The 20840-nt window shown below is 41.0% G+C and overlaps 2 protein-coding genes across 2 annotated transcripts; one reads left to right on the plus strand and one right to left on the minus strand.

Moving 5' to 3' along the window:
* Positions 1-835: 835 nt before the first annotated feature.
* flot1a (flotillin 1a) lies at positions 836-9365 on the minus strand. Its single transcript, XM_069176387.1, is given in 14 exon segments — positions 836-3184; positions 3341-3505; positions 4677-4814; positions 4951-4996; positions 5900-5931; positions 5933-6082; positions 6193-6345; positions 6599-6694; positions 6805-6924; positions 7187-7330; positions 7697-7787; positions 8206-8281; positions 8613-8672; positions 9185-9365. Coding segments are annotated over 13 exon segments (1275 nt in total). The 5' UTR covers positions 8656-8672; positions 9185-9365; the 3' UTR covers positions 836-3163.
* A 1093-nt stretch (positions 9366-10458) lies between these two features.
* On the plus strand, positions 10459-20086 carry LOC138214472 (tubulin beta chain-like). The gene is made up of 5 exons (XM_069176122.1): positions 10459-10610; positions 14625-14733; positions 15711-15821; positions 16254-16498; positions 16817-20086. Exons 1-5 carry the CDS (start codon positions 10554-10556, stop codon positions 17627-17629), a joined length of 1335 nt encoding a protein of 444 aa, XP_069032223.1. The 5' UTR covers positions 10459-10553; the 3' UTR covers positions 17630-20086.
* Positions 20087-20840: the final 754 nt, after the last annotated feature.

A 20840-nucleotide genomic window follows, 5' to 3' on the forward strand; every position in this document is an offset into this window, starting at 1 on the left:
CTGTGTAAGATTGGCTAACTTTCGTTACCTTGACGCAGCTGCCAACGTCCATACATTGCCTTCCGGTGTATTAATTACCCCGTCTGTGTGCTGCACATCACATCAGTTCCTATGTAATTTTTGATCTATATTATTGTAGACAGCTGTTGGCTACTTTGGCTTAATAAAAAAACAAAAAACACATCCATTTAAAAAAGTAATTAAGGTTCTTATATCTATATCCATTTTGCTATAATTATTTTCTGTTTGTATAGTCTGTGTCTATCAGATAATATAGACTTTATGGCACCGAAATACACCGACTTGTTTATCAAGAGAGCAAGAACTATCTTTGGTTAGTTGGGTTGCTGGTTTGAATCCCTACTCACGACCACGAAGCCTCTCTTGGGCATGGCATGGTACCTCCAATAGGGGCAGCTCCAGGAGATGTGAAAGACCCACAATTCAACCTCAGCATTTTTTGACAGTTCAATGAAAAGAAAACCTTATGAATGTTTATGAAAAGGTTTATTAGGACCCCACTAAGCGTGTGAGAACTGTTTGTCATGGCGGCCCATACAAAAACATTATGCAGTTACAATTCAAAACCAACACAACCCCACTTATGAACGAACACAATTAAATAAAAATGGGAGAAGAACACAACACCACACGTGCACAAATCAGCTGTGTAAACAGGAAATAATACAAGTAAAATAAGACTCATGGTAGTAGAATACTTTCAGAAACAGTAAAGACATAACTGGCTTTCCCTTTGCAATTTAATTTAAGCATATTATGTATAGGACTGCAGGATAACACTTTCCTAAAACACACATTTCCCAAAGTGCAGACAGTCGTTTAAATGGCTTTTATTTTGGCAGAACTTCACGGACACACTACAGCAGGAGTTAAAATAACACAGGAAACTTGAATAAACTGACTGCAGATTTTTCATACATTTACAATACAAACACTGGAGCTGCTGTTTGTAAGAGTTAGTTGAGTTGTTGATGGTGATGTGTGAAGCTAAGTGCCACACCGATGCCGTATCAAACATCAAATATATACTGAATAAACACATCTATATCCCCATGTAGTGCACCTGCTACATAATCACAAAGATCACATTTAAATTTCTGTAACTAATCCCATACTTTCGTAACTCCACAGTGAACTGCACACGCCAGCTGTGTCCTGACTGAAAGCATTTGCAATATGATGTTGGAGTTTAAAGTGTGGTAAGTACTGATGCATGCATAACAGCAGTGTCATGTTCACATCATTAACATGTAACCACAGACAGCCAGTACGGTACATTTGGCTGGACTGTAGTCAGCAGTGCAGAGAAGTAAGAAACAAACAGTGAGGTGGTTCAGAGCTGGGTGTCATGGAGGAATAAAAATAACCATTATATGGTTATATTTAACGTCGTCATGCAGCTCAGTCAAACTAAATCCAATTAATCGTCTAAATACAGATGTTGTTAAACATGTTTTTAACATAAGATTATTCACTGTTTAATATATAACAGTGCATGCTGTTGAAAAAAAGAAAGAAAAGCGTCAGTGTTTTGAATACCCAGCCCCAGAGATTATGGTGAGGTAGAGGGCGACAGTGGGATGATATAAGGCAAGTTGGGACACTTTATAATAACACATCAGAACTAGCTCTTAAACTTTCATTACAATATTAATCTGGGTGACAGATGCATTATATTCATAACAGATATTCACTTCCTTACAGTAGACTGTTTGGTATTTACATTAAAATACAAAGAAAAAAAATTAGTAAGTAAAATACGCGCTATAGCAAGACTAAGAGTAAAGGCTATCAAAACCTAAACATCGTATTCCCTGAAGCTAACATCGTAGATTATAGGTTTCAGTAATGTGTAAATTAGTAATGAATAGTTAATTTCATACAGTGATTACATTGTGGTATTCCCTTTCGTAGGATATGAGGCTAAAGCTACACTTGACTTCAGATTTACTCTTAGCATTAAAAGCTACACCTTCACGAGAGCTGCTACACAAGTGGCCACAAAAAACAAAGCAAAACAAAAGGTACCACTTTGCTTAAGATATACACCTAGGATGTATTATTGGGCTGCACGGTGGTAAAGTCTCGAATTTGTAATTTAAGACCTTTGATGTTTTCGCAGTGCTCTGACAACAGATATTAAAATAGAGGTTGGATAACGACCATGTTTGACACAGAGTACTTGGTAGAGGACCTGAAGTCAGGAACGATAGCACTGAAGATGGGTTAGTGTTGTTGAACATGCAGCACATACAGTCATATTATAAAGTGATGCATATGGCTACCAAACTATAACTAAAACAGAAAACATGACAGATTTCCAAACTCTCATACGTACTACTGCCATAAAGATTTACAGATGGGATCACAATTTTGATCAGCTGTTAGACTGCAACCATCCAGGACAGCTTCACAGACTTATGTGTTGACAAAAGAAGGATTATCCTGAACACTCGATGGATTAAATACGATGAAGGTTATGAAAAGAAATGAGTGACGGCTAGAACTGCTGTGGATTTGGTCAACTGCTACAACCTGTCATGTTTGTAGCATTCGGGAATGAAGCTTTTATTTTTTTGGATGCATGTTTGTATTAAACTTTCATGCTAAGATGCACTTAAGGTTTGGCAGCAAGGCAGTGAACACGGCAGTTATGGAGGAGACACTGAAGGTAAACGCAGACAGTGGAGGAGGAAGAGGGGGGGGGGCTTGGACACAAGAGGACAATATTTTCTTAATGGTGTGACACATCACGCAAAATGTGGCAAAGAGGAAAGAAGATTGGAAAATGACATAAGACGGCTCAGAAAGTCTTGGAAAATATATTTTTTTAAAATCTGGTTAGGTGAGTGTAAATCAAGGCACAGGCCTGAAACTGCTTGAACGCTTAGTGTTGAATGGATGTAAATATATTAATAAACATATTCGGTTCTAAAGACAATTAACTGTAACAGCAGGCGGAGGAGCATAAAGCATCAACAACCAAAAAAAACAAATAAAAGGAGATGAAGAGTGAATTTTCACAACGAAGCAGCTACACAGAGGAAAGAGGCTGCGATCAGAGACTCATGCAGGGAATCCAGGCAGCTGATAAGACAACAGGAGAGCGGATCTGCCCGGTCAGCGGTCCGGACGGTTCTCCTCAGCCTGTGCGAGAGGACACCTGCAGAATGGAGGGAAAGACATGAAACGAGTGCTCGTGTTTCCCATGAGGGATTCGACATGACGCGTGTCATCAGATGAGCGACAGCACGTCCGGGGGAAATACGTTAGAAGTTAATGAGAGCACACGGATGTACGCGCACGACGAGCGAGTCACCTGAGAGATGTTGACTCCGGTCAGTTTCTCCACCGCTTCGGGGAGGCGCGTCATGATGTCCAGCACCTCTCCGGACAGTTTGGCTGCGCCCACCTCTCCGCCCCCGCTCGACACCATGGTGATTTTGTGGGCTTCACACAGAGGCCTGCTGATCTCTTCTGCCATCTGGTGGACGACAGGCAACACAAAGTGTTTAAAAAACCCCTCATCAAACTTTTTACTTGGACTTGACTTGAGAAAAACCAAAGAAGTCAGAGTGCAAGCGAAGCAGTGAAACTGGATATTTACTTCATTTATCAGGCAAATGGAATTAAATGATTCCTGACAATATGCAAGCCATGTCTGACTCACAATACATGTTAATATGCACAATATGGTAGGTAGGTAGGTAGGTAGGTATATACTTTATTAATCCCCGAGGGGAAATTTTTTCGCCACAGCAGCATACATACAGAAGCAATAATAGAACAATAGAATAAAATAATAGAATAGAATATATAATAGAAAAGCAATAAAATAAAATAGCAGTAAATAGTAAATAGTAAACAGTAAATAGTAGTAAAAAATATAAATATAAAATATAAAATGCACAGCATATACAGTGTATATATACAGTACATTAAATATCTATATATATTATATACAACAAACCAATAACACAGTCAACATATATATATATATATATATGTATATATATATACATATAGTACAGTATATATCTATATATATAATATACACATAATATACAAGCAACCAAGAAACACAGTCATCAGTGTTAATGTACTGTGATGGATTTTGCCAGAGGTGAGTTATTGTAAAGTCTTATGGCAGTGGGCAGGAATGATTTCCTGTATCTGTCAATATCACAATTACTAAGGCTTTATGGTTTTAGTTAATCGTTTGTTGTTGTTTTAAATGTTTCCATGATATTTTTTGATATACAAAATTCATTTTAAATATCATCTGCTAGTCTTTAACACTTTAACTGTGGATGAGGTAAAACACCTATAAAAGTGCGGTCCACCATGGTTCTATATGAACGAGATGGTTACCATAACTGGCTAAAAGGTGAAATCAAAACAGCAGCACTTTAAATGTCTCAAGCTTCAGAAAGGTTATGTTGTGACCAGACAAAGAATAAAATCAACAACGATACCTTTCTGTTCGTTTTCTGATGGGATATATGTAACTAATGTGTTTTTTGATGTGTCGCTATAATTAGGAGAATAAGTGGAAGCCAGGGATGGATTAGTAACCAAAACACAAACATCTAGCGGTGATGAGTTAAATAACATTATCCTGGTTGTTACCAACCGTACATGACAGTTTCTCTCACCAGAGGCAGTTTCTCCAGCAGCATGTCCACCATGGCTCCGTCCTTGTACTCCTGGAAGGCCTCGGCCTTCTTCGCCATCTGCTCCGCCTCGGCGCGACCTTTGGCCTCCACTGCAAACGCCTCAGCGTTACCTTTAACCTGAAGGTTTTGATGAAAGCAAAACACAAAAGCCCCACAAAGTGAAACTCTTGCCTGGATACTTTGTGGAAACAGTAATTCTCATTTAAAATGTTTTCGCTGAGTCACGATTGATCTGTATTGATCTGCAACTCACCCGTATGGACTCAGCTTCAGCCTCTGCCTCCATGATCAGCTTCAGACTGGAGAGACAGACAGAAAGGACACGCAGTCAGAGGCAACCACTAAGAGGAGGACAAATCCAGTTTCAAACTGCTGTTACATCATCATCATCAAACATCTGACTAACAGAAAACATCTGGACTGCATGTGGCCTATAAGGTCTAACAGATGTCAAACAAAGTATAGTAACTTAAATGATGCCCGTGCCTGTCCAGAGTCGTATGATATATATATATATATATGTGTGTGTATATATTATATACAGTGAAGTATCTGAAGAACTTTTGTCCAATAAATCTGATTCTGATAGAACACAAAGTTGTTGCCATGACAGCAGACGATGATTCGAATATGGATGTTGCTGCAACGACACACACACATCTTCAACCCGACAGCAAAGAAGATCTTTGTAATCAGCACAGTTTCGAGCTGAACACACAGGATGAGTGTCACCGACTCCGTATCTGACTAAATATGTTCACAATCTCCCCTTCTGTTCATCAGTTATGGTGCACAATTTTATTTTTTTTTGCAGAACATTATCATGTCACAGTGAAGTTGACCTTTGACCTTTGGGATATAAAATGTCCTCACTTTATCATTTTAGACATTTTATGTGAAATCTTGTCATAAGTAGCGAATTAATTATTAAGTTATGGCCGCAATTGTGTTTTGTGAGGTCACAGTGACCTTTGACCTTTGGCTATCAATTTCTAATCAGGTCATCCTTGAGTCAAAGTGAACGTTTGTGCCAAATCTGAAGAGATGCCGTCACCGTTTTAGTGGACAGATGAAAGTTTCCGTTACAACAGATCATCTACAACAGGGATTCTTTATATTTCCTGCCGACACAATAACAAATGTTCAGGAAACACTTCCCGCTCGGACACTGAAGAAGACATCGAACGTAACCTCCAACTCACCGCTGGGCCTCGGCCAGTTTCTCCAGCCGGTACCCGCTCAGCCTCGGCCGGTTTCTTCACCTTGGCCTCCAGCTCCTTCTCCCTGCGGGTGATCTCCTGCTCCTGCAGCATGATCTGCTGCGTCCGCTCCACCACCTGCACCTGCATCTTCTCCTCCTCGATGCACTGCTTCGTCTTCGCCACCTGCCGAACGACGATTACATAAAACATATAATTACTTCACAAAACTTTCTGTGCAGTTAAAACCAGATCAGTCAAATAACGACGGTTGCTTCTTATCCGCTGCCGTGTACCTGCAGCTGATAGGCCATCTCTGACTCCGCCTTCTTCGTGTTGACTTCGATGTCGTAGGCTGCCTTCTTCAGCTCGTAGTCCCTTTGGGCCTTCGCCATGTCGATCTCATTCTTGTACTGAGCCGAGATCTTCTCCTGCATCGCATGGGCTTCCTGCAGGCAGAGAGACGCAGAGGAACGGAGAAAGGACGGATTCAGGATCAATAAGAACACATCTGGAAATTTAACAGGATGAAAATGCTAAAAATACAAAGTAGAGTTTAGATAAAACAAAAGAAACAATGTGACTTAAAGATGGCCGCCATCTCTCTGAGAACACAGTTCCCATAAACCCTGATGTTAAAACCCTGGTGCAAAGAGGGTGTCATAGGAATAACGAAGAGGGGGAGAAAGTGATTCATCTCACCCTGATCACAGCATCCCTCTTGTTCTGGGCCTCTCCAATGCGAGCGTCTTTCTGAACCTGGGCTGTCCGAGCTTTTCCGAGTGAATGCAGATAATCCTGTGAACCAGATGGAGGAAAAAAAAACCCACATGAGATGGAGACGAAGCTAGAAATGTTTCTCTGTAAAAACACTCTTTCAAGCATGTGTAATGTAGTTTTCAGATGACCTGGTCGTCGTGAACGTCTTTGAGAGTGTAGCTGACCACGCTGATGCCCATGTTGACCAGGTCGGACGAAGCCACCTTGAAAACCTGCTCGGAGAACTTCTTACGGTCCTTGTAGATCTCCTGAGAGGAAGAGCATTTATTATCAGTATTAAAGCAGGTTTGTGTGTGAACTTGCATCCTTTTTGTCTGTGCGTCCAATCAGACAGGTGACGTTATATTAACATGCTGTTACAGCTAAAAAAAACCCCGCAAAAAAACCTTTTTCAGCCTATTTGCGAAACACTTTTAGAGAAACCGAATGTAATGAACTAAATCTGTCATGAAGAAGACTTGAAGGGTTCCAGATTGCAGTAAATCCAGCGATGAGCCCTTCCTTCATTACCTCAACAGTTAAGTGGGCGATGATGGCCCGCTGGTGCCCCTCCAGCGTCTCCAGGGCGATGTGAGCGATCTCAGGCTCTGACTTCCCCATGAACATTTGACAAGCTGCAGCCAGCATCTGTTTGTTCTGACCCTGGATCTTCATCTGTAAAATACAGTTACTGGTTTATTCATTTATGGCTGCAGTAAAACACAGATACGACAATTTCTCATGTACACGATGAAAAAGCAGAACAGCAGCTGGTTTAGCATGAAAATAAATCATCTACTTAGGTTGAAACTACATCTGGATGACTTTCACAATCAAGTTAATAACAACAAGTTAACAAGTTAAATCCCATCGCTGATGTCACATTTTTATAACAAGCTTCAATGAAACGCACACAAACGGTCTGAGGACACGGGAACAGATGTGCGGGAGCCGTGATGGACGACCTGCCGGAGCGAATACAAACCGTCCAGCTACATCTACAGAATCACAATTCACCCGCGTGAAAAACCCTCCGCTGACCTGAGCTATCCCGGTGACAGAGACGGGCACTCCGTGGCGGGTGTACACCTTATCGCTTTTCACATTCAGAGTCAGAGTGTTCAGGGAAATCCTGCAGAGAGGCAAGAAAAGATGATTATTGATTGATTGTACATTTGCCTCGAATGGTGTATACATCAACGTGTTTGTTATATTGAGTTGCCGGCACAAGAGGAACACTTAACAAAGTTCAAACACGAAATAAGCCGTGAAGTAAACTGGAACGAATGCCATCAAAATATACCTTATTGCAAAAAAAAAAAAGTTAAATAATTTGTACAATTACACTCCAACATTTGCTTTTAAGACGCACACATTTGCATGGGATGATAGTGTTGTTTTCTCTTTCAAGGTCACATAAAATGGTCCGAGAAGGTCCACCCAGATGTGGAGCCCCGTCCCGGCTTAAAATGTTGGTCAACATCAGGAATTCAGATCTATTGACAATCCGGCGGACGGCAGACGATAGAGAAACGTCAGCGTTCGCCTACCTCTGGATCTGCTGGATGCAGGGGATGACGAACGCTCGGCCTCCGGCGATCATCAGCGGGGGAGAACGACAAAACCCTGGCAGAGATGTCAGATGGAGCAGAGCATCACAGCAGAGACTTTATGGTTTGTGGTAAGAGCAAAATATTTGCACCCAGATTTCCATCACAGCTTTTGTAACTCGTTTCACTTCAGAATTACAGATCGACCCAAAAATTGGCTCACAAACATGGACGCTGATTCTTATTTTACAACAATATTGTGATGTTTGTCTTTTAGTATCTTTAAATATTTGTATTTGTGGTGTATTTCCTCCTCTTTGCACTGACAGCCTTTAAATGTGTGGTAATTACTGAAAAACAACAACTGTATATATTTAGTTTTGGTTGTCATGGAGCTATAATTTTACCTGATACCACCATCGCCTCGTTGGGACCACAGGTGTAGAACATGTTGAGTCTCCTTCAGACTGAAAAACAAAGAAAGCAGAATAATAATAAATTAAAGTAGCTGCCATCAAAATATACCTTATTGCAAGTTACTCTGGATCCCTTTATAAAATGTAGAAAACGCTGATTCAGCTGGTTGTGTGGACTCATCTTGTCCTCGTAATAAATATACACATTTGCTTTATTATTTTCTTGTTTAAGTCAGGATCAGTTTATGTTGTGTGCCTCAGATTGAAGAGGCTGGAGGGGTTGTAATGTGATGGGACACAGACCGGCAGAGCTCAAATCTAATTTACGCAAATGCTGCGCAGTAAAATCCACAAGAAAATGCGTAAGAATAACAAAAACACCGCACAGACACGATTCCGAGAAAAGGAACAAGGCTTTAAAAAAATTATCTGCACAACATTACTTAGTACATATTGCAAGCGGCTCGCTGTCTACACATTAACTCGATTAATTTGGCACAGACGTTTGAGTTTACCAGCGAGGAATAGATGTGGACAGAAGAGTAACATGACCACACACTTACCGGTTAGGTAATAAACGATGCGGTTTCGGTGCCGCAGGGTGGAAACAGAAGAATGAAAAGCGGTTTCTGTTGGTTAAAATTAATGTATTTATATCGCAGGTGACGCTTATTCCCGTCACCGATGCAGCCAGTGAACATGAACCCACACTGCAGCTCAGGGGCTCGGGTTGAGCACATCCATCGATCAAACGGCGCACGACCGCCACCTGGTGGCGAGGTGGGGGACTGCCACAATAAGAAGTTCATGCTGGTTGAAGCAGGTGCAGTGATTCCCTCCTCCTCGCTGTGCCTCACTGCTGAAGGCCTTGTCAAATAATTTGATCTGTGAAGTAAGCAGCGGTGGGAAGGAACTAAGTAAATTTACTCAAGTAAACACTTGTGCTTGAGTATTTTAATTTTCTACTTATTACCACTAGATTTCAGATGGAAATCTTTGACTTTTTTGCTGGACTACGTTAGTCTTGGCAATAAATTTCAGACAGACAGAGAAAAAAAGACAGACAGACATAGATAGATAGATATCTAGATAGATAGATAGATAGATAGATAGATATCTAGATAGATAGATAGATAGATAGATAGATAGATAGATAGATAGATAGATAGATAATGTAAATAGTAGTCACAATTTAGGGAAAGTGGGCCTTAATCTGCATTATACTGTATATATTAAACCCCTGCAGGCTTTAACATGCAAACAGCATTTTAATGTTGCAGGTGGCTGCAGTGAAGTTGACTCAGGATAATGTCAGAAATTGTTTGGTGGTTTAATTTACTGTATGTCAAGGTATCACATTTTCTACGCACCTTATAAGGCTTTAAAATCTATAAAGTAACTGCCAGATTAAAGTAGTGGAATAAAAAGTATAATATTCTTGTGCAAAACAGCAGAAAATATAAATATTCAATTAAAAAGATATGTCAAATTTGTACTATATAGGCTACAGTACTTGGTTGATTTCCACCATTAATTCTATTCTATTCTATTCTATTCTATTCTATTCTATTCTATTCTATTCTATTCTATTCTATTCTATTCTATTCTACTCTGCTTTGTTGTATTTGGGGCTCCAACGGGGCAGTGATGACAAAACCCGGCACTCCCTCTCCTCTTCCGGTCCTTGCCTTCGTGACAAGGAAACCCCTTTACGAAAACCGCTCACCTTTCAGCCAATCAGCGCCGGGGCTGCAGGCACGGCAACCAATCAGCGGCGTGGGCGGCGTGATGGCAGCGTCCCAAACATTTCTGGCCGCCTGCTGGACTCTGCTGTGGTACAATCCTCTCACTGGGTCCGTCAATCGGTCTGCAGGTCAGCAACACAAAAGCATCTCCTCCACTCTTCACTTTCACCACCAACTATCAGCTATCATGAGGGAAATCGTGCACATCCAGGCCGGCCAGTGCGGGAACCAGATTGGTGCAAAGGTAAGAAGAAGTAGAAGAAAAAAACAAAGTTTTATTGTCCTTAATTTGCACTTTACTCCAATTTTAACTAGTTCTGCTAAACGTTTGATGCCTAAAACCTTTCAGACGCCTTTCTTTTGTTCTGTGTTTTCACAGTTTCATGCAATAATTGTATTTAATGACAAATCTAAAAAAAAAAATAAAAAAATCCTGTATCTCACTCAACACTTTTTGTGTGTGAAGATGGAACAGGAACAGGAACCAGACGGCCCTATTGTTTGCACTCAGACTCAGTTAACATACATGAGTATAAAGTTAGTTCATTCTTAATTGCACTAAATTGAATTATTTCCATTGCAAACTACCTTTACATATAAAGGTAGTTTGAAATATTTAGTAATTTTTTTACAAATCTGTGTCAAAACATTCAACTCAGGCAAAATGGAAAGAAAACAAAAAGTGCCGCAAGGCCGGATTAATTCATCATTGTTGTGATGTGTCGGGTATAAAAGTGCCACAAAGTGCAGGACGGTTTACCCAAAAACAAGCATTCTGTTTCAGCAACTCCTTATTTAAGTATTATAATAAAATGAGTTCTCTAGGAAATTATGTGAAGCTACAACGTTTGTTAAAAGAGCTGTAATGTTGAGTTATTACAGCGTAATTGTTATTCTGGAATAGGACATTTCTTTTCGACAGTAGTCTTCACACAGACTACTGTAACAATTCACACACTTGAAACTGTTGACAAAACGGTGACTCAAGTCACTGAGCCGTGATTAATGAAGCTGGACAGACTTCACTGGCCCAGCTGCTGTCTTGGCTGCCTGGTGAGCTCTTTGTCACTGAGAGAGAAGAAAAAAACCAAAAAAAAACGAGAGGAGAGAGCTGGAAAAGAAAGGAGAAATTTGCTGAAGCAGAGGAGAGGAGGAGGAGGGTGGGGGGGCGGGTGGAGGGGAGGGAGGGGGGAGAGATAACAAGTGGCTCAGTGTCTGCTCTCAAAGCACACATGAGGTCATTTAAATGTCTGCTTTTCCACTCAGTGTCTCACATGCAGACCCCCCCCAGGCCCCCGAACCAGTAGTCACCCTGTTTACACATGCACAACAAGAAGTGATGACGCCTCATCAGCACTTTAAATGTCATGTGGAGGTTCTACACTTCTCAGACATCCACAGTCAGTCAAATTAAGATATTTAGATTAGTTATTGAAGCAAAATTGGTGTATTAGATCATTCTCGCAAACAATCGATTGCTTTGGGTGTTTTTAAGCATGAAAGCAAAATCTTTGCCCATTTTAGCTTCTCAAATGTGAATATTTGGAAATCCAAAGAAACTTGAAAGCACATCACTTCAGGCTCTGGAAACTGTGATTGATTTTTTTTGTTTTGTTCTTTTTCTGAGCATTTCATAGATTGAACTGATTAATTGAGGAAACAATTAGTAGATTCATCTTTTTTTTTTTTTTTAAAATAGTGATACTTGCAGCCCTACTGATATACAATAAATTGACAACCTGTTCAATTCCCAAAAGAAACATATATTTTTTACATGATCCCTCATCATATATATATATATATAACTCTAAATGGAGTGTGAGTGTAATCCTGCTATCTGTCAAGATTTAATTACATATGAAGTGAAACTGAATAACAAGCAGAAAGTCTTTTATTTGAAGAATCAGATCGGATATTTAGTTGAATTCATTTCAGTGATACTCGTATATTTGACCCATCATACGCCCGTTCAGCTGAGTTGCCCAGAGGGAACCAGCGAGAGACCTGGCAGCAACATATGGGGGCGACTCGGACCCTGATCACTGAAGACAAGTGTATTTACAGAGGATTTAGTGACGCTGAGGTCACCCTCATTTCACAACGGATTAACTCTGCCTTCAATTCACTCACTTACCCGATCCAACCAACATCTGCTCAGGCCTCTAATGTAGCTGGATTACTTCTCCTAGATATGATTTTCATGGACGATTAGAGATTTCAGCTCGTTAACGTACTTGTTGGGGATTCTGAAATCTACGTTTTTGTGTTTTGTACTCGGATTACGTCTTTGTTTGACTACACAGTTTGTGTTTAACTTAAAATATTTTAGGTCAAGATACCCCACCCCAACTCATCAGCTTGTTGCCATGGTGATCGCGGACGGGTGGGGATGAGCCAAAGACAGTGAAGTGACAGTAGTGAAGATGAAAAAAAAACTGCGATTTTCATGGCTACCAACCCTTTTTTTTCTTTCTTTAATGTCTCCCACACAAACATACAGCCTCATAGATGTGCCAGCCTCTCTCTGCTTATCACGCACACACACACACACACACACACACACACACACACACACACAGAGAGAGAGAGAGAGTCCAGGGCACAGATTAGGGTCAGCTGACTGAGCTGGTGTGACAGTCTGTGCTCTCGTCTGGACTGAGTTTGGCGTTGATGTGTCAGATCTATAGAAACGAGGCCGGCCGAATCCTCTGAGAAATCTCTGCTCTCACCGACCCCTCCGACCGCGAGTGGAAATGACGGGTTTCAGTTTTAAAATTGTACAGTACAGAAGCTCTGTTGACCGAGTGTGCGATTCGCTGAAGCAAATGGAAAAGTTTTTTTTTTTTTTCTTTTCCATCTCAAATCTCAGCTGAAATCACTGTTGAAGAGATTATATCCTCCTGTTAGATTAACCTTGTTTATCCAAATGATTTTATAACAAGAGAATCATACTGTCGCCCAAACAGCAGGATAGAAACTCCATCCAGAGAAAGATGGACTTGGTTCTTCTTCCGTTTCTGTTGCTTTGCTCATATAAACCCTGTTTACTGGCTTGCTCTGTAGATAAGGTTAGGTTAGGTAGTTACTTTATCCTATAAATATAAGGATTATTATAAGGATACATGTGAACTTAATTCGTCATGTTTAATTGAGATTTTCAAGTCTTTTATTACTTTTAGGTTTGTATGATTTAAAGTTACTTCAAAAGGTCTATTTTTTTTGTATTCTCATAAACTAAATAGGATTTATTTTGGATCATTTTTGCCTTTATTTATAAGAGACAGTGCGAGAGAGTCAATACAGACATCCCCCCCATGTTGTACGGACACTAATCACTCGCCTGTCGGGTCACCCCTTTTATATACTTTAAGCTTTTTGTCTTGTGTTGGCGCTCCAAAGCCGAAACACTCAGTTAATTAATTTTTATGCCGATAAATGGAAAATTGATCAGCAATCACGTTATCAGTTGTGTAAATTTGAACCGTTTAGATGAAAATTTCCTGGTTTCAACCTCTGAAAAGTTGGTTTTCTTAGACTTTTAACGAAATAAATTAGTTAGACAAATGTGTCGGCTCAACTTTGGAAGATTGTAATGTGCATGATGTGCAACTTTATTGGTTTGTGCATCTTCCTGGAAGTTTTCCCCGAAAAAGAAAATATCTCCATTAGATTAGAACCACGTAAATGTTTGTATTTTTTTATGCATGTTTTACACATGTGCCGTCTGGTTCATGTGTGTTCACCAGCGGTGAGCATGTATAGCATGTGTAATCAGCTCGGCACAGAAAAAGTGACCGCAAACCTTCTCTCGCCACGTTCAAACACACGGCGGCCTCACTGAACAGAACACGGAGCTGCTTTCAGGTGGTCTTGTGACCGCTGAAGATAATGAGATGTCAGCGTGTCTTTGGGAAACACAGAGGACAGAGGACTCTGTGTTTCTCCTCTAATTGGCTCTCAGTTATGGACTTAATAACCACACAGAGACACCTCTTTGTAAGACCTGTTTCCTGGACTGTGACCGGAAAACCGACTAAACACAAAACATTCGCTCAGTTAAAGCTGCAAATGGATGTTTCAGATAAGATAATATTTTTCTCTCTTTTTAAAAAAAACAAATATATAAATAAACGTTGGAAATGCAAAGTGACGAGACAATCACTGACTATCTAAGAAATGTACATTAATCTGTGTGTAGAGTACACGCTTTGTGTTCTGATGACGTCTCGGCCTGTGTGTTTTATTTATTTATTTTTAGTTCTGGGAGGTGATCAGTGACGAGCACGGCATCGACCCGACAGGAACCTACCATGGAGACAGCGACTTGCAGCTGGACAGGATCAGCGTTTACTACAACGAAGCCTCGGGTAAGTTCATCCTGGCTGCACAGTTCCTACACTGAGGTGTGTGTTTGATAAACTTCAATGAGACGCCCCCCCCCCCCCCCCCCCCCCCCCCCCCCCCCCCCGGTGGAGAAACGGGCTCACTGCAGCAGCAAATGACAGGCTGTAGATGAAAATAAATCAATTTAAATCATGAATACACAAATGTTCTCCTAGCTGGCTTGAAATTGTTAGAATTAAGGATGTGTTGTACGTCCACACTCGTTCACATGATGGGATTCATTAAAGAGCCACTAACACCAAAACATTTAAAAAGGTTGGAAGATATTTGTGGTTAATTATTACTGTGATAGTGGTGTGTTTTACACCCTGAACTGTTGTATACAACTAGTTTAACTAGTTTAAGCGTGTGAAGACTAAATACTACAGATTTACACTGGATGTTAAAAACTAAAAACAAAACAAAAGTTGACACTTGGAAAGACAAATTTCATGAAAATGAGTTGGATGAGCTTCAGTGAAAGTGTAAAAAATTATCTTCTACATGCATTTTGACCATAATATCGTCGTTATTCTTACCAGACTCTCAAAATGTGAAGTGTGTTGAGTTTAGACGTCCTGTAGTTTGTAGTGCTCGACTCCATCTAGTGGCCATGTGAGGTATTACAAGTGTACACCAGCTGTTGAACTGTACGCTGATAATTTCAAGCTTTTCACAAGTGTGTGATCCATTTATTTTTAATATTTAGTCATCATTTCCAGCACCAGTTAAATGAGGATTTGCCTGTTATTTATTAGAAAAATTAAGAAATATTCTGTGGTTACAATGTTGGTTGACATGATATTTCAGCCTTCGTTGTAGCATCCCAGATTGAGTCAGACTGTCTAAAATGTTTGTTATCACTCCATGATGTTAATAAAACCCAATGACTGCGCTTGTCTTTTTCAGTTTTAATATTATATGTATATAATAAAATATATGTATCCGTATGTGTGTGCAGGGGCGAAGTATGTTCCCAGAGCCATCCTAGTGGACCTGGAACCAGGCACCATGGACTCGGTCCGTTCTGGACCCTTTGGGCAAATCTTCAGGCCTGACAACTTTGTCTTCGGTAAGAGAGAGCGCCCTCTACTGGAGAGGAGATTTTAATGGGGCTGTCTTTCCCTTCAGGAGGTCAGAGTCAGATTGGGACACAAAACAGCACGAACATGTTGACCAGTGGCACTTGGAGGCCTGCTGCCGCTGGGCTTCGGCCTCCGGATGTCCCTGTTAACCTATTTGTGTGGTTTTAGTCACATCCCGTCCTTTTTTTTTACAAATTTAGCCCAACTGAATGTCCTACATGGCACGAACAAGCTCTCAATCCCAGAATGAAACCACAAGGAGCTTCAGATTACTGACTCACTTTGACTCGTGCTTCAGAACAGTTCAAGATTGATTTCATTCCTTCATTTCAAGGTTAATTATCAAAATATAAACAAACAGCTAAGACATTTCTTGTAATAATTGGCTTGATTTTTGTTTTGTTTTTTTGTTTCTCCAGGTCAAAGTGGAGCAGGGAACAACTGGGCCAAAGGTCACTACACGGAGGGGGCGGAGCTGGTGGACTCGGTCCTGGACGTGGTGAGGAAAGAGGCGGAGAGCTGCGAGTGCCTTCAGGGTTTCCAGCTCACGCACTCCCTGGGCGGAGGCACCGGCTCCGGCATGGGGACCCTGCTCATCAGCAAGATCCGGGAGGAGTACCCCGACCGCATCATGAACACCTTCAGCGTGGTGCCCTCTCCCAAGGTAAAACACTGTCGCATATTGCTGGTAATTTATCATCAAATAAATTTGATTTGAATATTATCCGTTATTGCTACAATTATGGAGACCTGATATGAAGCAGGTTTTTTTTTACATTGGTAATATAACAACAACATGCCAAAGTCTTGAGAGAAGGCAGCACCGTTCTCCCGAAAATAGATGCGAAAAGCCCCAAAACTCGTCCCTCAGTTGGAAAAACACCCCTCTGTATTTTTCTGTCGTATCTTTAAACTATGTGGAAAACATAAGAATAAACGATGTAATCTACATCAACCACAAGTATCGATGTTCCTCCTCCAGGTGTCGGATACGGTGGTCGAGCCGTATAACGCCACGCTGTCGGTCCACCAGCTGGTAGAAAACACCGACGAGACCTACTGCATCGACAACGAAGCCCTCTATGACATTTGCTTCCGCACGCTCAAACTGACCACGCCCACCTACGGAGACCTCAACCACCTGGTGTCCGCCACCATGAGCGGCGTCACCACCTGCCTGCGTTTCCCCGGCCAGCTCAACGCCGATCTGAGGAAGCTGGCCGTCAACATGGTGCCCTTCCCCCGTCTGCACTTCTTCATGCCCGGCTTCGCCCCGCTGACCAGCCGCGGCAGCCAGCAGTATCGCGCCCTGACCGTGCCCGAGCTCACCCAGCAGGTGTTCGACGCCAAGAACATGATGGCCGCCTGCGACCCGCGCCACGGACGCTACCTGACGGTGGCCGCCGTGTTCCGGGGCCGCATGTCCATGAAGGAGGTGGACGAGCAGATGCTGAACGTGCAGAACAAGAACAGCAGCTACTTCGTGGAGTGGATCCCCAACAACGTGAAGACGGCCGTCTGCGACATCCCGCCGCGTGGCCTCAAGATGGCCGTCACCTTCATCGGCAACAGCACGGCCATCCAGGAGCTGTTCAAGCGCATTTCGGAGCAGTTCACCGCCATGTTCCGCCGCAAGGCCTTCCTCCACTGGTACACCGGCGAGGGCATGGACGAGATGGAGTTCACCGAGGCGGAGAGCAACATGAACGACCTGGTGTCCGAGTACCAGCAGTACCAAGACGCCACGGCCGAGGAGGAGGGCGAGTTCGAGGAGGACGTGGAAGAGGATGCGTAACTTTAAAAAAAAAAATTAAGTAACAAAAAAAAAATCAAGTTACAAGAGTCGAAGAAAGAAAAGAAGTTGATAACCAAAACGAAAAACATCTCAGAAAAACAGAAAAAAAAATTGTGATATGAAACGAAGGAATGTAGCAGAACAGATGAGGAAGGGTTCATTGGTTGATGGAAGGACAGATGAAGGTGAAGAGAAGTAGGAAACAGGATGAAAACTACACGACCAAATTAACGTGCCATGGTTTACAGTTTCTTGTGACGCCATGTCGGCTGGTTTTATTAAGACGAGTCTCCCAAAACAACACAAACACCGTGTTATCGTAGATGCACAAATTAGAAGCACTTCTCACCTTAGTTTCATCGCTAGTAGAATTATTTTGTTTTACTGCTTTCCAGACAGTAAATAAAATACTACTGAAAAATGAAGCAAAAAATAATCCCAATGTTCCTCTGTGAAGGTGTCACCGCCTGGTTTAATGGTCAAATTATTGATTTACATCAAGTATTGTGCTGAGATTCACTCACGCTTCATGTGTTTTGCTGATTTTTGCCAAATTTATGACTTATTCTTATAACATGACCTCACCTGGGAGACAGTATTTTAAATGCAAGTTTTGCTTCTTCGCTGATTTGCAGTGCGCTTTTGACAGTTCAACTTTGGATTTTTCGATTTCACATTTTTACAGCAAACAAATCCCCCCAAAATAGATCAAAACCAAGAGGGATTATGTGAATATCTAAAGCTGAGTTTATAATGCAAAAAAGAAATATCAAAACAAATCACTCAGCTGCATAGTTTTTGGTCTTTTTGTTGGATTTGTTGCATTTAAAAATAAACCCACAAAATCACAATACAGTGATTGAAGAATTGTGGAGAGTTAGAAGCTCATTCGCTGTGGTTTGGATTTTTTGGCGGAATCCAAGCCTGTATCCTAAAAAGTGACTTTTAGAAATATGAACTCATGCTGTTATCAGTGTTAATTGATTTTTTTTTTGATTTTTTTATCAGTGTTCTTTACTGTTCATTACCATTTCTCTTTTTATCAGCTTTCCAGATCCGCTCTTGGTGATAAATGTGAATTTGGGTAGGTGAGACAACATCAGTATTTCTCCTCCAAGGCAGATCTGCTTTTGTAAATTGATAACACACATTTAAGGCTGGGGAAGATAAGAAAAACAGTCGAGTGAGTCACTCTTATGCTCGCAGTGCATTTCTTTTTCCACATTGTTTTATTAACTTTTGTGGAAAAGAATATAAACTCATCTCGGTCAGCTGAGGGCATCAGTTAGTAAGTTATCTTCAGGTCAGTTTTTTTCTCACTTGAAATGTGACTTTGATTTTATTCATGTTTTTATTCAAATTTGAAAAACAAGTGTCAAATACTTAAAAAAAACAAACAGAAACACATCTTCAGTTTTTTTTTGTAGTAGAGCTTGCAGCATGCATTAAATATCAATAATTAAAAAAATCTGTCTCATTGAACTCCCAAGAAACAAATTGGCCTTACTAAGATGCGTTGTTATAGTTTTAATGCAGCAGCAGCAGCAGCAGGATTTTTCTCAGACGCCAGCCAACGTCGTGAGAAGGAATCGAACCCTGCAGACGCTCAGCGCTCGGCTCAGGTCCTGGAGAGCACGTTAGCCTGATCTGGTTCCCATCCATCCACTTCTACTACCTGATATTAAAAAGGCCTGAGCTCCTCTTGATTAGAAGCATGTCTGCTCTTGTTGGATTAGAACCATGAATCTGCCAAGTATGTTTTGTTGTTAACAGTAAAAAACATGACTTTTAGTGAAACTCTACATAGTTAATACATTTCTGTCGCCCGGTGATTTTTGGGACCGACTTCAAGCTGTGAAATCCCTCTGCGTCTATTTTGTTGAACTTGTACATGAAACCTCAACATTGAGAAAAACGATCTGACAGGATGAGCAGTGAGATCAGGTGTGATTTAAAGTATTCAAATAATGGAGAAAAGTAAAAAAAAAACAACGAATCCTTTACTTATCTGCGTCTTATTGACAATTTCCAGCATTTTTATTTCTGCGTCTAAATCTCACTCTGTTCCTGAAAGTATTCAAGTTCAACAGCTCCACCTACGATACTGATAACACACCATGTTATTTTAACGTTTTTATAATTAAGGCTTTGTGAAACATTTTGTTTTTAAATAATAACAGGTGGTTTTACTTTTTAAAGAAAACCACTAATTTTCATGTTTAGTCGTCACGTTGACATTGTGGTGAATGTTTACACTCAGTGATGCGTTCAGATCAACCAGAAGTCATCTGTGTTCAGAATGTGAATCTCATGTTGTCTTTGTGTCTCTGTGTGCTTTATTGTGTCTTAGTACATTTTTTAATTCCCATGGAACAGTTTCATTTGGGATCCTGTTGACTGTGAAACATTTAGAAGAAATAAAAAAAGGCATTTGTAGAAAAAAAAAATACATCTGTACTGTCAGTTATTATTAAGCATCGGCTTTTAGTGCACTTTTAAATGTGAGCTTCCAGGAAGTCATTACACTTCTCATGTTAACGACAAATGGAGGGAGAGTTGATGCGTGAAGCCTCTACGATAGTGTCACACTAACATTCTTTGATATACAGTGTTGTAAAGACGTTTTAGGCACTAAAAGTAAAGTGAAGATGCTCTCAGAAATAATAGGTTCAAACTGTTTCTAATTTAGGAAATGCAGTAAACAGAAAAACATACAAATGAAATATTTGGAGTCTCCTCCCTTTGCATCTTTCACAGTTTTTCGATGTACTTGGCAGGTGGATTGCTCCAAGCATCTTGGATTTCAATCTGTTTTAGTGTCCTCTGTCTCCATGTAATCCCAGACTGACTCCATGAGGTGGAGATCCAGGCTCTGCGGGGGCCAGATCATCTGTTGCAGGACTCCTGGTTTTTGGCTGTTTATTTGTGGTCGTTATCAAAGCTGCAGAGTGAATTTGAATCCGATTAGAGCCTCCCTGGTTGGGTGATAAATAGGAGAATCTTGTTTGCAAAATACTGTACAGCTTCGGTCATTTGATTTCAGGTCTAGTAACGTCTATGATTCCCCATCTATGTAAATATGTTGCTGTCAGACAGGCCCAGATGGCTGCAGGTCTGGATCAGTGCACGGGAGAGCAGCGACGCCTGTGAGCGAGATAAATCAGCACCTTGGACAGCATCAACACAACAAACAGAGGTAGAAATCATAAAA

The sequence above is a fragment of the Embiotoca jacksoni genome, unplaced genomic scaffold (genome assembly GCF_022577435.1).
Source record: "Embiotoca jacksoni isolate LCO1_2020_lvr unplaced genomic scaffold, fEmbJac1.0.p SCAF_7, whole genome shotgun sequence".
Taxonomy (NCBI): Eukaryota; Metazoa; Chordata; class Actinopteri; family Embiotocidae; genus Embiotoca; species Embiotoca jacksoni.